This window comes from Orbilia oligospora, assembly GCF_000225545.1.
Source record: "Orbilia oligospora ATCC 24927 unplaced genomic scaffold scaffold00078, whole genome shotgun sequence".
In the NCBI taxonomy this organism is placed as follows: domain Eukaryota; kingdom Fungi; phylum Ascomycota; class Orbiliomycetes; order Orbiliales; family Orbiliaceae; genus Orbilia; species Orbilia oligospora.
In genome coordinates this window covers 636,704-654,770 of record NW_011645635.1, presented here as the reverse complement: position 1 = coordinate 654,770, position 18,067 = coordinate 636,704, and the positions used below count along the sequence as shown (strand labels likewise).

The window sequence follows — 18,067 nt, the reverse complement described above, 5'->3', positions numbered from 1 at the left end:
ACTGGTCTCGACGAACTACACAACAACTAACAACCAACACAACCCAACATGCAACATCCGATACCCCAAAGCACCTATCTCACGTGACACTTTTTATCATCAAAATTCCAACCACTCTCAAATATGGCTCACTATTTTTAAATCTTGTTCTCTTCGATCGAACTATCTAAAAATCAGCTTATTTGATAAAGAATTGAGTCCACAATCACGATGTGAAATTTCGGTGTGTTTTCGGCCATCGCAACTTCGGTGACGTTCAGTTCCCCCCAAGGATATGATACGACATCCGATCTGCGTTGTCCATCCTCGGTGTAACCTGACCTAACAACTCCATCCATTTGATATCAACTTAACAAGCCGTCTATAACCTACAACTAAGCTAACTAGCAAGGCAACGGCTAAAATATCCAACCCGACTCGACCCCAGCACACTAAGCTTACCCCAGATCCTTAAAAATAGCAAGTACTACTACCTATCTTATCACAAAGTCCAAGCGGGATAAAGAAAGGCCAAGAAACCAAAAAACGGAAAGTGGTGCACATGCACACGCTATCACGATATCCCAGCGTAGTGCACCAATGCAATGGTCTGTCTATCACAAGATCACTTTCCGAACTTAGATAACGGAGTCGCCCGTCGCGCCCCATGCATGGAACGGCAAATCATGGTTTAGCTTTTTTTTCTTTCTGCCCTTGTTACTTCCCCGAAACGTGGGGTTTTACTATGGCACTTTTCCTTACTATATATATCATGAATACATCCTTTATCTCTATTTCTTTAAATCCTTCTTTTTTTTCAATATATTTGCTAGATCTATATCGTATTAATCCTCGATTCGAAACTACCGAAATAATTCTTACCAAAAATGCCACCAACCGTCTGCGTTGCGCCGACCCTTTTACAACAACAGGACGCCTTCGCCAGTCTCCGCCATACCCAAACAAGCAGCAGCTTAGAGTTCGACTTCGATTTCAATTTCCATAACAATAATGCAAATCCAAATAATCCACAATCTCCGTCAACGTCCGCATATCTAATATCCCAACTCGCAAACTTAAGTCCCCAGACTACATCTTTCCCACTACCACCGTCGTCGTCTACATCATTATTATCGTCATCACGTATGCCTCAATGCATCGTAGTCAGTATCTCCGGCGGTCAGGCGGCTGGTAAGAAGACGGTGCAGGCTGCGATTGCCAAGAGGTTGAAGGAACTTAGTGGTGGACGGTTACGGATTACTTGTTTGAGTATGGGAGATTTTGCGAGGAGGCTTGATGAAAGTGACAGGGAGGAGGCGAGGAGTGGGGGGAAGGATATGGATTGTATTGGTATGTTTTTTTATATCTCAAATTATATAAAAGTCTCAAGAATGGGCCTTTCAGATATATTTTTTTTTAAAAAAAAAAAAACCAAGAGCCGTTTGATTAATTTGATATCTATAGAATCCTACGACCTCGACTGGCTAGTCCAAACAATCCGCAAAATCAAAGAAAACGAGCCAGAAATCAAACTGCCCAAATATGATATCCTAAAATTCCAACATGAAGCCGAGGAAGTCGCTTTAAACCCCGCAAATGATCTGGGAGAGACCGGACCAACAGATGTTCTGATCGTCGAAGGTTGTTATATGCTTTGCGAAAAGCGACTGGTGGAGATGGCGGATATCAAGGTCTTTGTGGATTTAAATGCCGATGCGAGGTTGGGGAGACGAGGTGCGTTTATATTGATATCAGATCTAGAATTTGTGGGTTATGGGAGTCATTGCGTGTGCTGACAATGTTATTTTGGGGGTTCAACAGTTGTTCGAGATACTGAAGAGCGGGGAATCCCGCTCGATAAAGTATTCGATCAGTACCTAAGATACGGAAAACGAGCGTTTGAAGGTACTGTATCTTCCATCATCAACACTCCATTTGTATCTACTAACCTCCAGATCCCCCAAATATAGGAAGGATAGAGCCTGCCAAATCCCGCGCAGACGTAATCCTGCCTAAAGGCGTTGAAGGTGCCGCCATAGACCTAATAGCACTAGGTATATGGGACGACATCTGCGCCAAGGCGGACAGCGTCAATAACTTTAGCGGGGGATTAACGGCCGAGCACGAGAGGAAGGCGTTACTGGTAGGTAAAACGGTCGGAGAGAAACAGACTATATCTATCGGTGAAGTAGATCTAGAGCGTTTTTATGATCCGATATAAATTATATTTAGATCTATAGAACCTAAGGAATCTAGTATACGATTTATTATGCATATCTCATGGAGCAATTTCGAATGATATTGGCATCCTCTTTTAATACTATTCTAGAAATAATATTCACTAGATAGCTATAGGGATACAACCACGGCCATTTCTACCTATGCAATCGGGGAGAACGTCTCAAGTATCTACACCGAAAGAAAATGTTAGACATTTTGGGCTCTCCAGTCAAAGCATGGACATGAACGAAAAAGAAAGAAAAGAAAAACAAATTCGTTATGTCGATGAACTCGACCATGGCTCGTCGGGTCCGGAAAATTAACAGGTAAAGGATATCGGAAAGTTCGTATCAGTTTGGTAGCTTCTCTGCATTATGGTCTTTTCGCATTTTCTTGATTCTATTTCTCAGTACTGCTTCCCGCAATTCAGTTTCGGTAAGTTGTTTTTTGGAGGGAGACGTGACCTATATTCGAATGCTTGTTAGACTTAGTTTCTTGTTCAATGTTCTTTGACCACAATTTAAGGAAATATGATAAGGGACATTCCTGTCAATGACGTGCCTTCTCAGCATCTTCCATATCGACATCTTCATCGTTCTTCTTCGACGACTTCGGACGACCACTCTTCTCTGGTGGCGGTGATCCCGATGATGAAGGGGACCGTCTGCGAGCGCGCTTCGATCTCGAATTCTCAGGTGAAGACCTGCGACGGTCATCGTTTCTCGACTTTAGGCGGCCGTAATCGTTTGCTTTGCCCTTGACTACGTCTGAATCAGCCCTAGAGCTCGACCGTGAACGTGCATCAGAAGAGGGAGATCTGGAACGACGTCTCCGGTCCCTGCCGGAGCGCTGCCTATCCCTGTCTCTATCCCTATCATCAAAACCTCGATCATAGGAACCTCGTCGGTCTCCACCACTCTTACGCTTCCTTCTCCTATCATCTTCATCATCTGTATCCTCGCGATGACGGCGGCGGTCATCTCGTTTATCGTCTCGAGATTTTCGTTTATCGGATCCTTCACTTGAAGCGGTTTCTGAAGACGCCGAGGAAGAACTACGGTATCTGCGGCGGTCGTCGCGGCGGGCATATTCTCCGCGTCTGGATCGTCTATCATACCTATCCGGTGACCTAGATTTTGGCCTAGGCCCGCCTTTGCCTCGGTATCTGTCTTCCGTCCGTTTGGGAGGGGAATCATATGACTCAGACCTAGATCTGGACCTGGACCTCGATTTAGTCCTCGATCGATCCCTTCTCGGAGCGTGTGGCGATGCACTCCGAGTTGGCTCATCACCACCCCTGCGCCTCCAACTATTCCGCCGATTATCCCTATCATCATAATCAAAATCTCTTCTCCTATCATCTCTTCCCCCACCACCACGTGCAGACGGGATGTATGTATCCATCATGCGTTTCGGACGCGAAGAATAATCATCTCTACCTCCACGGTAGGAATCTCGATCAGCTGGAGAATCACGTCCTGCGCCTGCGCCTGCACCACGGGTGCGTGCGGGCGGTGAATTGGTCCTGCTACGATCCCGGCGGTATCCGCCACGGTCACCACCAGCATCGCGGCCACCTCCACGACGGCCGCCTCTGCCACCTGGACCACCGCCACCTCGTCCGCGACCTTCACCGCGTTCTGCACGTTCGCGTTGGCGGATTTCTTCTAGATTTTTGTCCTTTTCGTCCTCCTTTTGCCGGGAATCACGAGCTTGCTTTGCGACTCGTTCTGTTTCTTCCTATATTTCGACAATATCATTAGCTTGTTGAAATTTGTCCTAATTTCTCTTTGATTTGTACCTTTTCTTTTCTCATTTCCTCTTTCTTAGCTTCAATCAAGCGCTTTGGTACACCCTGAGGCTGACTCTGTGCATCCAGCATCAATTCCCACATCTCCTTACAGAAAGCAGCCGTATCGTGCTCTAAAAAGCCAGTAAGACTCCATTGCAACTTCTTGGGATCAGGCTGTATTGTAATCGGACCGTTAACATGGTATTCAAAGAATGGTGCTGCGAGGCAAGAGCGGAGCATACAAAAGTTTCGCTCTCCAGCATTCCAAAGATCAATTCGATAAGCACATCATCGTCTGCCTTTAGTAGCTCAGATATTCTAGTTGAGATCCATCTATTACCGGTTATTAGAACAAGTTCCCCCTTGGGACAGAATAGAGGAGCAGAGAAAAACGTACTGTTTCAGAATCTCGACGTTGACTTTGCGCATGTCGACCTTCTTTGAAAATTCTGGAGGCCTGTGTAGGTATATCATATAATACATTAGCGGCTAGTATTTTTATATACCGACATCTACATATTGATCAAAGACAAAAAATCATTGAAGAACTATAAAAGAAACCTACCATTTCTGACTCTTGATATACTTAGCCTCAGCACTTGACATATTTGCCGATAGTTTTATAAACGATTTGATCCAATTCGTAGTCTTTTTCCTTTTTCTTTTTTTTTTTTTCGTTTGTCGCCTGGTTTAATTCGGATGTGAAGGAGAGCAAGAGGGAAAAAACCGCGACTGGGAATTGAATTCACGCACGCGTGTGACCTTCAAAATCCAATGAACAAATGAACGGGGGTGAGAATTGGTTATTCGTCAATTGGTAGCTGTAAAACAGTAGCTGCAGGTTGGAAGCTACTCTTCTGTTGGTGTTATTAGGAAGGAACCAAAGCCGTGGTGACGGTAGACATATTCAGTTGTGGTGGTGATGAGGTGGAAGGGACGTTGTTGGAGTGTAACTAGGTAACCATTCGAGATGCGGCGGTGGGACGGAGTTTGGGACCCTGTAACTAGCCTATCCTGCGGCAAGGAATATAAATCTGGACTTCCTTCCCCCCCAAAACGTCATTTCAGCTAACTTCCAACATCATCGTCGCCGATTTTAACTTCTAGTCATAGCTCCAACTTGGATTCCATCGATATCAATCCTGCTTGACCAATTGCTTCTAAAGAGAAGGGAACTAGTAGGATACGGAAAGTGGAAGAAACATGTCCACATAAAGTACACAACTAGGCGACAATGAACAGGCAATATCTACCGTGGTTCGCATTGGGCTTCGGATGCGCCATAGCCTACAGACTTACAGTATACCAACTAGAATCATTTAAACGACAATGTGAGATTCTCCCCGAAGAGTCGCGAGAAACGGTCGATAAAGCTACCGAGAATGCGCTCAAGCTGGATACGCTGGTTACTCTTTCGCGGGGTGTAAACTATAACCTCTCAAGGGCGTATGTCCCCCCTCCTCTCCTCCTTCTGCCCCCCTTATCCTTTTATATCACAATATAAATACGAATACTAATACCAAACAGTGCAATCCGTATAATCGCCGAACGCGCCCTCACCGACACCGCCTTCCCCACTCTCCTCCGCCACGCCATCTCCTCGACTCCATCAACCCGTCACACAGCTCTAAAAACCCTCCGCTTCTTAATCCTCGGAAAATCCAAATCAGAAAACTACTACGAAAACGACAACGACCACATCCTTTCCAAAGAATCCGAACTAATTCTCTATTCCCAACCAGTATTCCACACCCTCGTTCACGCCTGTCTAATCGCTTTACCCCGTAAAATAAAGGATACGGAAACATACACCCAAAGAGACGAAGAAACGGAAGCATACGCTCTAGAATGTCTTCGTTCGTTAATCCGTCAACCTCATCAAGCCGGTTCCTCGACTTCTACTTTAATACGTGCTATAAATGCCGGGGTAGTGGTTTATATGAAACGACTTCCTTCCCCGGGATATCCAAACATAATAGCCGCCTTCTCAGACACGGAATATCAACCTACAAACTACTTTTTGTACGACATACATAATTGGATGCTCAACCATGATGATGCAGATGATTACCTGGAAGCCCTTAAGAAGGCAGAGTTATATGTCGAACGACCGAAGGTTATCATGATGGGGATGCGAGGTGGTGTAGGCGGAACATTTGAAAGACAGGTACAGGAATTCCATAGGACGTTGAGAGAGCGGTATCCTACTGCTGTTTCTGTTGAAGAGGCATTGGAGTTTGCGGCGGCGGAAGGGATGACGTTTGAGAATGGAGAGGCTGTTGCGGGGAGAGGTGCTGTTTGGCAATGACTACTTGCATTTTTGGGGGAAATGGCGTTTTATCTTCTTTTAGAGATTGGATGGGCTTATATTGATCGCATTTTAGCGGCATTGTGAACGTAAACTTCACCTCATTTTTATAATTGCATTTCGTTGATTAGCTATGCATAGTGGGTTTGAATATAAGGATGCAAAGGTGGTCTTGTTGGATACAAAGGTGGAATTACATTACGAGTACCTAGGTAAGTAGGTAAGTGAATATTAAACATTTCTAAAGAAGTAACAAAAAATCATATAACTTTTCTTGTCTTTGATAAAAGCATTGGTCTTCGAGGTGAAAAGCAATACGCTCATGCATGCTACCGACGTCTAACTATATGCCTTTAACGGTGTATGACAAAAGGGGAAAGAACAGGAACAGTAATACTACAACATTATGGATAAAGAAAAAATTCTCAAGAGGCTCGCTGAGCTGTAACAGTTTTTGCTGAAACCATCATGTTCAGTCAACCGGCTCGCTCGAATGGAAACAAGAAATGCCAGGAGGAAAAAAAAGATAAGAAAGAATACCAGTACCATATCTATAACAACTTTAGGTATAGAAAGCAGTCGTTTTGTTTAGATTTTACCTTCCAAACCTCATCTCGCACTTTGCGTAGTTGTAAAGCGCACGGAGGAAGACCTGGTACCCAACAGCATCGTTATCCGGAAGATGGCTATCACCAAAGTAAGTAAGTCACACAAATTTCATCCACTTGAGTCTCACAGAAAAAGAAAAAGACAACTTACAAAATCTCCGTCAACCGAATCTGCCAAGGTGGATATCCCAAAAGCTTGACACTCGGACTGAACAAAATCAACAAATCAGGCTCGGGGATAGTTAAACTCTCTAATTCCGCCTCGATGAGTTCGGCTGTAACATCGTCCTTGGTCATTTTACCCCTAATTGCCATTTCGCATAGGGTCTTTGTAAGATCAACGATTGATTCACGGCCATCTTCTGAGGAGATGAAGATTACTTCTAGATCTGGGGATTCGCCTTCTGGAAGATCTTCTGTGTCGCCGTTGGTGTAGGATGGTAGGTGCGGGGCGAGGACTCGGAGTGTTGGACGCTTTTTGCCAAAGTAGGAGTGTAGACGTTGGGAGGTGATACGGTGGGAGGTGGAGATGTATTTCTTTAGGGTGCCTATTGGAGGGAAATGATGGTAGATTAGTGAACAGCCATTTAGATAAAAAGTCGATTCGAGAGAAATAATTACGTAAAGGGGGATGGGAGAGAGAGGGAGAGACAATAACATACCAGTCTGTTCATACACCGACAAAGTTGGGATTCCAGCACTAGCACACCAACAAGAGATCTCGGCCACATGGTCAATCAGTTGTTCTACACCTCCTTCCTTCTCGAATTCGAGAATAACGCTGACATGCTGCGGTAACCGGTCCAGTTGTTTTACATCTTTCTGTATCAGCTCCGGTGTTTTATGATGGTAGTATAGAACCGAGAACCACCGATTCAATATGAAATTATAGACAAATCGTGCGCGGAAGTAGAGCGAGGTTATGGAGTATAGAACCCAGAGTATTAGTTTGTAAAAACCAATTTTGACGAATGTGCGGATGGGACGGGAACGGGAACGGGTTCGCGGGGTTGATGGATCGTCTGCATCGTCGGTGGGGAGGAATTTCTTGACGTAGGCGGCTCGGGCTTTTGGGTCCTCAAATTCCTTTTTGCGAGTGGTCGCGATGGGAGGGGCGACTGCACGGGTAGACATGCCGTGTGGTTGGAAAGTCGGTTGGGATGACTTTATGTCTATGACGTAGGGGTAGTTGATAGTAAAGGAGAGCTTTTCGGGACGTGGCGATATGGAAATTATTTAAAGGTTATTGTGGGAGGGAAAAATCAGAGGAATGGAAGTTTTGAAAGGGGAAAAATTCTAGAAGATAAAATAGAAACAAAAATATATGACAGATGAATGATTATTTAAATTAAAAAGGGGAAGCGGAAGAAAATGAGGAAGCAGAAGGGAAAAAACAGTCTATAGACAGACAACAAGGAACTACAGATGCTGACGAAACGAGAGGCTTGGGTGTTACCGTTGAGGCCACATGGTGGAGAGATGCTCAGAAGAAACAAGAACCGGTTCCAGTAAGTGCCGACGGGGAAGTACGCGGCACAGGCGAATTGTTGAATCGTGCCAAGTTGCAGCATCTTAACCAGTGCATGTGCCCTGTTCGGTTGGCCATCCGAGCTAAACGAGGTAGCTAGCTCGAAACCGGGTGGGAGGATAGTTTGAGCCAGTCCCCCAGACTATGAGCCAGTGTCTCGGGTGGTGATAGTGGTCATGGATGGGGATATGGCATAGACAGACATATCGGCATATTTGTTCGGTTTCGCATTGCATTGCATCTTGAGGTGGGTATCATGTATATCTTTTCATATAAAATTAAAGTTTCTCTTTCTTTTTTGGGAGACACACAAGCACGGACTGTTCCCATCTCTAAGGTATCCCGGTTGTATAGTAGTCTTTTAGCTTGTAGAGGGTGCGTGTATCACTGATGCGGTTTGATGTACGAGTTCAGATGGCGATCAAAGCCTTCAGAACGTATGGGCATCTCGATCTGATAGAATGGGTTCTTCATGACATAGTCGGAATATAGTTCGTACACCTTCCGTACCACCACGTCGAGATTCTGCTGTCGCGGTTCAGCAAATATCAGGAATTTGGTGCCAGTGAGGGTCTGAAAGCATCGCATGACAAAGTTTTCCGACTCCAGGACTTCGAGGCCGGAGGAGGAGGTTTCGTTTGTGGGGGAGATTTGGGATGTGATCGCGTGGACTCTGCTTGCAACTATTAACACTACCCCGTCTTTATACACCTGAATATCGTATGAATGTGCACATGTATATGCATGTATAGGCATGTCTATAGTATAGATAATGCAGGGACGTACCCGTGGAATGTACCGGCGAGGATGAGGTAGTCATTGGACGAGAGCTTCTGCAGACCAGGATTGAAGTCTCGCTGGTAGATAAGGCCTCCCGCCTTGTTCAAGATGAGGACAGCGTATACGACCCTGCACAACGACCAGCCATACCTCTATTAGCCGTCCGATACATTATCTAGAATGGAGGACGTGAAGCTACTCACATGGTGGCGATGATGCTGCCGGTGATGCTGATGACGGTGATGATGGTGGCCTGGTCCGAGGAAGGTTGTAAGCTATCAAGTAATGCAATGAGGTTGTGGTGATATTAATGTTAGGATAGTCAGAAGCGGTGGCGGAGCTGCAGCTCGCCTGTTCGATTCCTTCTTTCTTAAACTTAGCCTGAACAAACCAGATACCATAAGAACGCCCCCACAGCTAGCTTAGCACCTGTCCCGTTTTTGTTCCCGTCCTGGCTTGGGTTTAAAAGAAGCCAGGCAATTGGCCTCGTCTGGGTGTTTTCTTATCTTTTCGAGATGTTCTCTTGGTGTTTTCCTTCTATCTGATACCAATACCAATGTCCCTTGTCTTCTGTCAGTGCTAGAACAGACCAATGCATATGTTCGTATTCCCCTCCTTCTATCTACAATACCTTTGGATAAAGTCGAGACGATAGAATACTAATTTTCTTTCTACATACAAGATACAGTTTCATTCTTCGAATGGATGCTTTTCAGTCGATATTCTAGTGCATTGGTCTGATCTGGTCCAGCTCGTCGTGTTGCCGCTGACCTGCAAAACCCGCCGCCGCCGCGCCGCCCAAAAAATGACCAACCCAAAAAAACGCCCGCGCCAGTTTGGCCTCCAATTGAATCCTCCTTCCATCAATCATCAAATCTCTCTCTTCCTCTTCACCTCCATCTCCAATCCGCTTACACTCTCCGCGCCGGCGATTTCATAATCCAACGCCAGGGTCAGACGCTAAGTTCGCTCGCAGTCACTGTTTGTAGTAAGATCGAAGGCGAGAAGGGAAAACTAGGAAGCAGGAAATAGAAGAAAGACTGGGCTAAGGGAAGAAGGGTAGCTTGCACGACAGGATATCCGAGCTCAAACTAAAGAGGGTTCAAACCTCCTCTCCTCGATCGAGGCGGTTCGAAACATCGCAATCTCATCCATAAACCCTCCAATCAGATAGACCTACTCAAGTTCTTTCGTCGGATCCAAGTACTTTCGCATTCAACAAACTGTGCCGTGGGAAACCCTTCCCTTCCCGTCCGATCCTTACTTCCAAAAAAAAACACCGTTTCCCTTACAATTCGTCAAAGATGAACGGCCAACCTAGCAACCGCCCTAGTCGCAGCATTATGCCTGCTGTGATTGCTCGTACGAAGGAGCAAATCCATGGCGATGAGGAGGCTGGCACTGAGCTCAAGCTCGGAGAATTCCAGAACGTGACTTCGTTGACACATTCCGAAGCGCGACTCTTGATCCAAGCAGTTTTAAGCCACCGTGCAAAGGGTCCCAATGCTGATATTGGGGAGACTGAGTATGTCTTTCCTTCTTCTCTCCCTTAGCTTCTACTTTCCCCATCCTCTCCCTTTCGCTGGGCAGAGGACTGTGGTGGGATCACTATGAAACTATGAGACAACTACGATAATTAGCTAGATAAACATTCAACGTGAATCTGCGCTGATATCATACATGCAGGGTCCTTATCAAGACCAAAGACTACCTTGAACAATTTGCGCGTTTCAAGAAGAAGGAAAATGTCTCTGCAGTCGAAAGATTGCTACAGATGGAAGGTGGACTCGCTTCCTTTGAAAAGTCGCAACTAGGTATGTTCTGTAAGCTATAAACATCAAGAGTATTACGTTATATTAACGCGACACAGGAACTCTCTGCTGCGAAACTTCTGAAGAAGCGAAGACTCTTATTCCAAGGTACTTATTCAACTAGTATATCATTCAATAGCCATTTCCTAACTAGTTTATTCACAGCATATCGGATAAGAAATCAGATGAGGACTTACAGGAGCTTCTTGATGAGGTACTACTTCCCCACCATTCATTTGCTTTATATATCATCCACGAACCACCTAGCTAACGAGTTTAACTGCAGATCACCAAGTTCCGTACATTTGTCGAGTGATTAAATTTCGCAGACATACAAGTGTAACCCTAATCCCATACACACATACATACACATCCATCCCCCAAGCAGATGGTGTATATAGCCTTCACAAGATCTCATCAAGAATGGGAATGACTGGAGACAGCAAAAATCCCCTTATCTTCTTAGAGATTAAGTAATTGCAAACAAAACAATAGAGAAAGATATTAGCTTGTCTTTTCTCCTTGATACTAATACTTCGCTCCCCTCATACGGCGGGTGATATTTCTCATTCCCTCCTCTCTGCATATAAAAGTTTAGATAATATCCTTTTTTTTTTAATTGTTCCCCTTCTTGTCTTTCGGTCCCGCTTCTCGACCTCCCCGTTTTACCGACAAGGGGGTTGACTATTTTGTTACAATATTTTGCATATTGCTTCGATCTTTGGGCCTCGTTCTTTTGCCTCTGCTTTAATGTTATAATTATAACGCTGATCTTGTTATATCCCGACCGTTTTGTCTTCCAGCCAATACATACCATAGTACTTTAGATTCAGGAATTCGAAATGCATGATATATCTCCGGTAACGGTATAATCCTTCTTTAACTTCCATTGCACCTCTAGATTCGCAAGAAATTAATCAGATCTCTACATATGGCCAGTAACTGGGCATGCCTCATTTGGATTTTCTCTTCTTCGTAACAAAATAATATTGATACACTAATAATACATATATTACGTTAAGTGAATGAACCAGGAGGACCGAGAGCCAAGCGGACGATGGATGGAAGTAATTCACTTCACAGCCAACAGAGCAACTCCCTTCCTAGCTTCCTCCACAGCCTTCTTAAGGTCCTGCACCTCCTTATCCGTCCACTGAACACTACACTCATCCCAATTCTTCACCTTATACTCCTTCCTATAAACCGCCTGCATGGCATTTAACCTCCCCATCTCCACCGGATCCCCCGTTCCTCCATAAACCACCAACACCGAACACTTTGGCAACCCATCGTAAATCTTCTTAATCCTCCCCACTGTTTCCTCAACCACCTTCCCTAGTTCCTCTCCCTCCAGTGGGGTTGGCTTTTCGGGAATGGTGATTGGTGGGGAGTTAGCGGTTATCATTTTAGTGTTCATCTCTGTGATGAACTTCTGGTAGGAGTTATGCCAACCGCGGGTGGTATTTAGATCCCGAAGTTGGGCCCACGTAAAATCTACTGGCGCGATGCCGGAAATATCATCTCCGTTGGCGGCCTTCAAGACCCCCTCTACGATTTGATCGTCGTCATTCCCTCGCTTTGTGAATTGGGCAACCGTACCGAATTTCTTCTGTACATCGCCATAATCGATCACGGCCCCGGTTTTGGCGGGCTTCGAAGCCGCCAACTTCGTAAATATACTTTCGAAGTTGGCAGCAGTGCTGCCAAATTCTCTACCCTTTTCAAGTTTTAGCTTGACAAGGTCCAAACATGCTTTAGAGTCCTCGATAGAGTCGTGACCTTGAGCCCCGCGGATTTGGATTTCCTTTTTCAGGAATTTGTTGGTAAGCCATTTAAGGGCTGGTTTCATGGGCTTGCCTCGTGGGTGGTCGTAGATTACTGATGTGTCTACGATCCATGGATGTCGCATTCTTAGGGCGTTTAGGTCGGAGTTGAGGCTCTGGCCGATGAGGATAGTGTTACCGTCTATAAGCTCCTTCAGTTTGTTCTGAATATCCGCTCTTGTGGTTGTAACGTCGCGGAGCATGGCTTCTGTTATACCAGAGAATTGGGTCAAATAGTCAACGACTGGTTCTGATGGCTTAACAAGAGAGTCAAAGACCACGTCGCCATCCCAGGATATAAGGGAAACACGGGCTAGGGAGGATTCAGTGGGTTCAGTGGAGGGTTCAGTGGAGGGCTCTGTGGAGGGTTCTGTGGAGGGTTCTGTGGAGGGTTCTGTGGAGGACTCGGTGGATGGCCTGACGGAGGTTTTAACCATTTCACAGTCTAGCGAGTAGACTTTGTAACCTTCTAGAGTACTACCGGCTTCGTTATTACGGGGTGGTAGGTCTGTGAGGGATGTTTCAACCCATCCTTCCTGATTTGCCAATGGAGGGTGATCCTCCGGGATCTGGGAGCTATGGATAGGGTATTCGTTTTCTATCAGGTCTTCAGTAGAAAGAAGGAGGTCTGAGATCTTTAGACGGGCCTCCCTTCTGTTATTCCTCTTTTGGTTCTTCTTCTTAGGGTCGGCCTCAACGGGGATGTTGAGCATGTTGTAAACCGGGGAGAAGACTTTGCTACCATCACCGCCGGCACGTACGGGAAGGACATGGGTGAAGATATCAGAAAGTTCGCCGAGAGGTTTTGGAAGCGGGTTTTCGGTAAGAGACCACGGGAAGAATTCTCCAAGTGTCGAATGGCGGATTGGAGGCTCTTCCTCTCCTGAAGGTTTCGAGATCAGAGGTGTTCGGCGGTCGAAAAGGTCCATTGAAAGTCCGGGAACATAGAGGTAAACTACTCTTCTGATAGCGGATTTGTTCTTGATATGTAACCATTGCGGAGGAGCGTCGAAAGAGAGAAGGTGAAGGGCCAGACCTTGAAGGTCGGAGATTCGGGTCCAGGTGTGTATTCTTTGCGAGGAGACAACGATTTCTGGGTAAGATTTCCCACGGTTTGGGACTTCTCCCTTCTTCCTTCTAACGGGGACATGCTGCCAGCCTTCTGAGTCTTCGTTCTTTTCCCCAGACACTTCCTTAGGTGTGTCTTCATTCGAGCTACGCTGTCGTTTTGTAGGACTGGGTGATGTGTTTTCTCCTTTCCTCTTCTTGATAGGGACTTGTTGCCAGCCCTCTAAGTCTTCATCCCGATTCTTAGGAATCTCCTCGATCGAGCCGCGAAACCGCTTTTTTGGATCGGCCAGTGGGCTTTTCTCCCCCCTTCTCTTTATTGGGGCTCGCTGCTGACCTTCCGAGCCCGAGTCCGAGTCCGAGTCCCTATGAGCATCTTCGACGGTATCCTTGACAGTATCCCCAGAAACATCCTTCGGTATGTCTTCATTCGAGCTGCAACGTCTTTTTGCGGGATTGGACGATGAGTCCTCCTTCGAGGACTCTTCAGCATCTGGAATAGCGCCAGCGGATCGTTTTCGAGCGGACTTTTCTTGAGATGGAGTATGTGACTGAATTGTGAAGGTCGGTATGTCGTCAAAGGAGGGGAGGAGGGGCAATGGCGACAGCGCTTTATCTTCTTCATCAGGAGCTTCGAGCTTCCTCTTGCCGCGAGAGGTCTTTCTTTTATTCTTCTTGCCCATTGTTCAAATGCGAATTTTGCTAGTAGATGACAGTGAAAGTGGTAGTATTTATAGATCGTTAGATAAGAGATAAGATATGGTTGGAGATTGGTATGCGATGTAGACGCGACAAAGGTGTTGGTGAGATGAGGATAAGAGGAAAGACAGAAAGAAAGAAAGAAGAAGAAAGAAAGACGACGTCAGGTTGCACAGAACAGAAACACAGAAACACAAAACTTCGGTCGCAACGCCAAGCCACATGGCGGCCATTTATCGATAAGCACCTTTCTCCACGCGGTTGGACATGAACAGCTTTCTTACTTCACCAACTCTACATACTAAATATCCGAAATATAGGTAATCTGGGTCGCTGGTACAAGCTACACGGGATATGAAGTTTATGGGAGGATCTATCAGATATCGCAGCATCGGCACTGCTTTCTTTAATACACAGCAGTTATGACTAGTGACCCTGTACAGTTCGGTTCTTGCGCGACTGTCACGCTAAACATTCAACACCTTCTCTTCTCTCCTTCCTTCGATGCAGACCTACTTAGCTTAGTGCAATGCAACACCACGAATTCATCACCTAAAGGTTCATCGCCTATCAACAACACCGACGATTAGAATTACTTCCTACCAAGAGTTCTGAAATGCCTCGAAAACCAAAAGTTGCGCCTCCGCCTGCACCGGCACCTACACCTTCAGTGTATTCACGACGGACAGATCCACCACGCCCGTTCTACGTAGTCTGCCGTGCATGTAGGGATGAAATGGGAATCGCAATATTCGGACACTCCTCCAAGTATCAAGGCACCTTTATAGTCAAGGATAGGGAAGTAGTGGTTTTGGAATATAGTCCTGAAAACCGCAACATCAATTGTCATTGGGAAACAAAGACGAGAACCAAGTTAACGAAAGCGGATGGGTATGACTTGTCAGTTGTTTGACATCATCGGGTGCAGAGGAGTGCAGAAAACTAATGTTGTTGTTTTTGTTTTCGTAGGAAATATTGTCCAGTCAGCTGTGCTAAGTGCGGAGCAGATGTTGGACGGATATACAGTTATCTTCCTTTTTACCCTGATATTGAGTACGTTCGTTCCAATTTACATATATATCAAAGGTCACCAAGAGGCTAACTTTGATTCCTTTGATTCAAGGGGCGTAGGGAAAGTTGCTCTGTTCAAAGACCGTATCCATTTTGACTATGACATCGTGTCATCCGGCACTCAAACACCGACCTCGCCCAATACAGAGGATCTATCTGAGGTCTCACAATCTCAAGAAGAGTCAGTCCAAGACTCGCAATACCAGGGCTCAGAGAACCATGTTGAAACTCACCCTGAAGAGCAATCCGTTTCCGAGGAAATAGCAGACGACATTCTCGCATTAAAACGTTTCTGCTTAACTCTCGACGAACACCAAGAGACCCTGTCAAAAAATTTCCATAGTTCCCAAAACTCAAACCGAAAACTACAAAGGGAACTAGAAGACTTAAAGGGTTCCTTCAAAAAATTCGAAACCCGCTTGTCAGTCGTTGAATCATCTGTTCAAAACCGACTTACAGCTCTGGAATCGGCTCTACAAATAATACTTGAGAACCAAACCCAAAGCAATGCGCCAGTGGCAGATGTCCAAGACGGAAACGTGGATATCACATCCCGAAGGAGTAACGTCGTCGTTGAAATACCTGTAAAACGGAGACATCGGTCCCCATCACCCAGGCCTGCTGCCGATCAACAGTCACAGAATATATCACCTCCCTTATCCGAAGAACCAAGTGACGAATCCAACAAGGACACAACATCAAAGAGTAAGCGCGCTGAAACTCGAACCACACGACGTGCGAAATCTCAACCTCGCCAGGCAGAATCTACGAATCCACTAAATGCACAAGAAGCGGGAGAAGGAGGAGTAGATGAGGAAAAATCTAGGCAGGCAAGAGATGAGGAAGGAACCAGAGCTGAAACCAGCATCGTTATAAGCGACGATGAGAGTGATGACGACGATGGTGCGGAGTCTGCTGCAGAACATGCATCGAAACGAGCGAAGTTGAACAGTAAGAGCAAGAAGGAGAAGAAGCAACAGCGGCAGAGTAGTATACCGGCCAAGAAGAAGAGGGGAAGACCAACGATTGGATCATCCACAAAACAAGAGCTGAGAACCGAGAAACCAGATGAGAACGAAGATTATGATGACCGGGGTACGACAGGAAGAACTACAAGGTCTAAGAGATCTTCGTAACGAAACGGTTTGCATTGCATTGCATTGTCGACATGTCATAATACCCCTCTTGTATTATTCCTACGGGAAAGAATTATTGCTTATCGCAGGAGGTTGATTTTAAATCCGTTTGAGGGATATTGCGTGTTCTACGAGGCTTTCATATCCCCATTGGCATTGGCCAATACCTAATACTTCTTTTGTATGTACTTTCGTCCGCATATGGCGCATTGCATTTTGCATGGGGGGTAATTGTGAGACCTGTGGGTTTTGGACATGGGTGATTGCATATTTTTTTTTGATCTGGGGAAATATCAGTGCGGCTGATGAGGCAGTGGCGTATTCCCACAATTGCAAACAGCACTATACATTGCATTAAGCGTATGCACGGAAACGTAAAATTTGTTACACAGAAAGCCTCCTCCAGGTCTTTGTCCTCATAGGATTTGCATAGGATTCGCATATCGTCTCCCGTGGCGCCATGGCGTTCGTGGTGTCCATATCCGTGGTGGTGGTCGCATGGGGTGAATTTGAGGCTGGAAAGTATGATTACCGTTACATCCATCTCATGTTAGTGAGCTTAAACACAAGCAACAGGCCCTTTTAAAGCTTTTCCGAGGTTGCCGAAACCGAAGTAATACTAGGGCAGGCAGGTGGCCTGGTTTTTTAGCCTACCAGCCACTGCTGCACTGTCCGAATCTTATCAGTCGGGATAGGATGGCTATGGAACAGTGTCAAATATCCATGATGATGATATTATAAATAGTAGCCGCCCCCCCGGTTAGACAAGAGAAGCAGAAAAATACTAGCGTCCCTTAAAGTTCCGAACTGACTTGAAAGCTTGACTTTTATCATTCAAAACCTCATGAGGCCGCGCAAGCAGTGGGACAGCACCTTCCAAGGCTGAGGCAAAGACAAGGCATACTCGAAGTCTTGAGGGCATCACCAAGACACCATCGAAGCATTGGCATTCCGATGATTCTCATGCTTACTGCGTATACATGCATACATCGAAAGTATCATGGAAGTATGTCTAGGCACCGGTGGGGGATGCAGGATGAAAGGACTTTCCCAGGCTTGCCGGCATCCGAGCGAACCAGGCTAAACCGACCATGGCGCCATTGCTCGGACGGCCAAGAAGAAAAGTCGCAGGCTAGATCGATATGTGGATGAGGTCTGGAGCTTGGCCCATTCATAGCATCATAGCTCTACCTGTAGGAGGTTGGTTACGTTATCCTGCCGGCGGGGCACCCTGTCGGCATTAG

At 45.9% G+C, this 18,067-nt stretch overlaps 8 protein-coding genes across 8 annotated transcripts; 4 read left to right on the top strand and 4 right to left on the bottom strand.

The window, feature by feature from the left end:
- Nucleotides 1-866: 866 nt before the first annotated feature.
- Nucleotides 867-2,200, top strand: AOL_s00078g201 (uncharacterized protein; the record flags this gene model as incomplete). Its single annotated transcript, XM_011123464.1, has 4 exons — nucleotides 867-1,329; nucleotides 1,444-1,713; nucleotides 1,801-1,884; nucleotides 1,950-2,200. 4 exons carry the CDS (start codon nucleotides 867-869, stop codon nucleotides 2,198-2,200), a joined length of 1,068 nt encoding a protein of 355 aa, XP_011121766.1.
- A 548-nt stretch (nucleotides 2,201-2,748) lies between these two features.
- Nucleotides 2,749-4,597, bottom strand: AOL_s00078g200 (uncharacterized protein; the record flags this gene model as incomplete). Its single annotated transcript, XM_011123463.1, has 5 exons — nucleotides 2,749-3,939; nucleotides 4,001-4,165; nucleotides 4,234-4,324; nucleotides 4,389-4,448; nucleotides 4,557-4,597. The coding sequence occupies 5 exons, from the start codon at nucleotides 4,595-4,597 to the stop codon at nucleotides 2,749-2,751; spliced, it is 1,548 nt and encodes a 515-aa protein (XP_011121765.1).
- A 628-nt stretch (nucleotides 4,598-5,225) lies between these two features.
- On the top strand, nucleotides 5,226-6,299 carry AOL_s00078g199 (uncharacterized protein; the record flags this gene model as incomplete). The annotated part of the gene is made up of 2 exons (XM_011123462.1): nucleotides 5,226-5,437; nucleotides 5,519-6,299. 2 exons carry the CDS (start codon nucleotides 5,226-5,228, stop codon nucleotides 6,297-6,299), a joined length of 993 nt encoding a protein of 330 aa, XP_011121764.1.
- Nucleotides 6,300-6,894: 595 nt separating this feature from the next.
- On the bottom strand, nucleotides 6,895-8,041 carry AOL_s00078g198 (uncharacterized protein; the record flags this gene model as incomplete). Its single annotated transcript, XM_011123461.1, has 3 exons — nucleotides 6,895-6,985; nucleotides 7,059-7,455; nucleotides 7,570-8,041. 3 exons carry the CDS (start codon nucleotides 8,039-8,041, stop codon nucleotides 6,895-6,897), a joined length of 960 nt encoding a protein of 319 aa, XP_011121763.1.
- A 778-nt stretch (nucleotides 8,042-8,819) lies between these two features.
- AOL_s00078g197 (uncharacterized protein) lies at nucleotides 8,820-9,191 on the bottom strand (the record flags this gene model as incomplete). The annotated part of the gene is made up of 1 exon (XM_011123460.1): nucleotides 8,820-9,191. The coding sequence occupies one exon, from the start codon at nucleotides 9,189-9,191 to the stop codon at nucleotides 8,820-8,822; it is 372 nt and encodes a 123-aa protein (XP_011121762.1).
- Nucleotides 9,192-10,519: 1,328 nt separating this feature from the next.
- Nucleotides 10,520-11,342, top strand: AOL_s00078g196 (uncharacterized protein; the record flags this gene model as incomplete). Its single annotated transcript, XM_011123459.1, has 5 exons — nucleotides 10,520-10,740; nucleotides 10,902-11,029; nucleotides 11,086-11,134; nucleotides 11,192-11,240; nucleotides 11,313-11,342. 5 exons carry the CDS (start codon nucleotides 10,520-10,522, stop codon nucleotides 11,340-11,342), a joined length of 477 nt encoding a protein of 158 aa, XP_011121761.1.
- A 756-nt stretch (nucleotides 11,343-12,098) lies between these two features.
- AOL_s00078g195 (uncharacterized protein) lies at nucleotides 12,099-14,600 on the bottom strand (the record flags this gene model as incomplete). The annotated part of the gene is made up of 1 exon (XM_011123458.1): nucleotides 12,099-14,600. One exon carries the CDS (start codon nucleotides 14,598-14,600, stop codon nucleotides 12,099-12,101), a length of 2,502 nt encoding a protein of 833 aa, XP_011121760.1.
- A 632-nt stretch (nucleotides 14,601-15,232) lies between these two features.
- Nucleotides 15,233-16,823, top strand: AOL_s00078g194 (uncharacterized protein; the record flags this gene model as incomplete). The annotated part of the gene is made up of 3 exons (XM_011123457.1): nucleotides 15,233-15,507; nucleotides 15,586-15,669; nucleotides 15,740-16,823. 3 exons carry the CDS (start codon nucleotides 15,233-15,235, stop codon nucleotides 16,821-16,823), a joined length of 1,443 nt encoding a protein of 480 aa, XP_011121759.1.
- Between the last annotated feature and the right edge of the window lie 1,244 nt (nucleotides 16,824-18,067).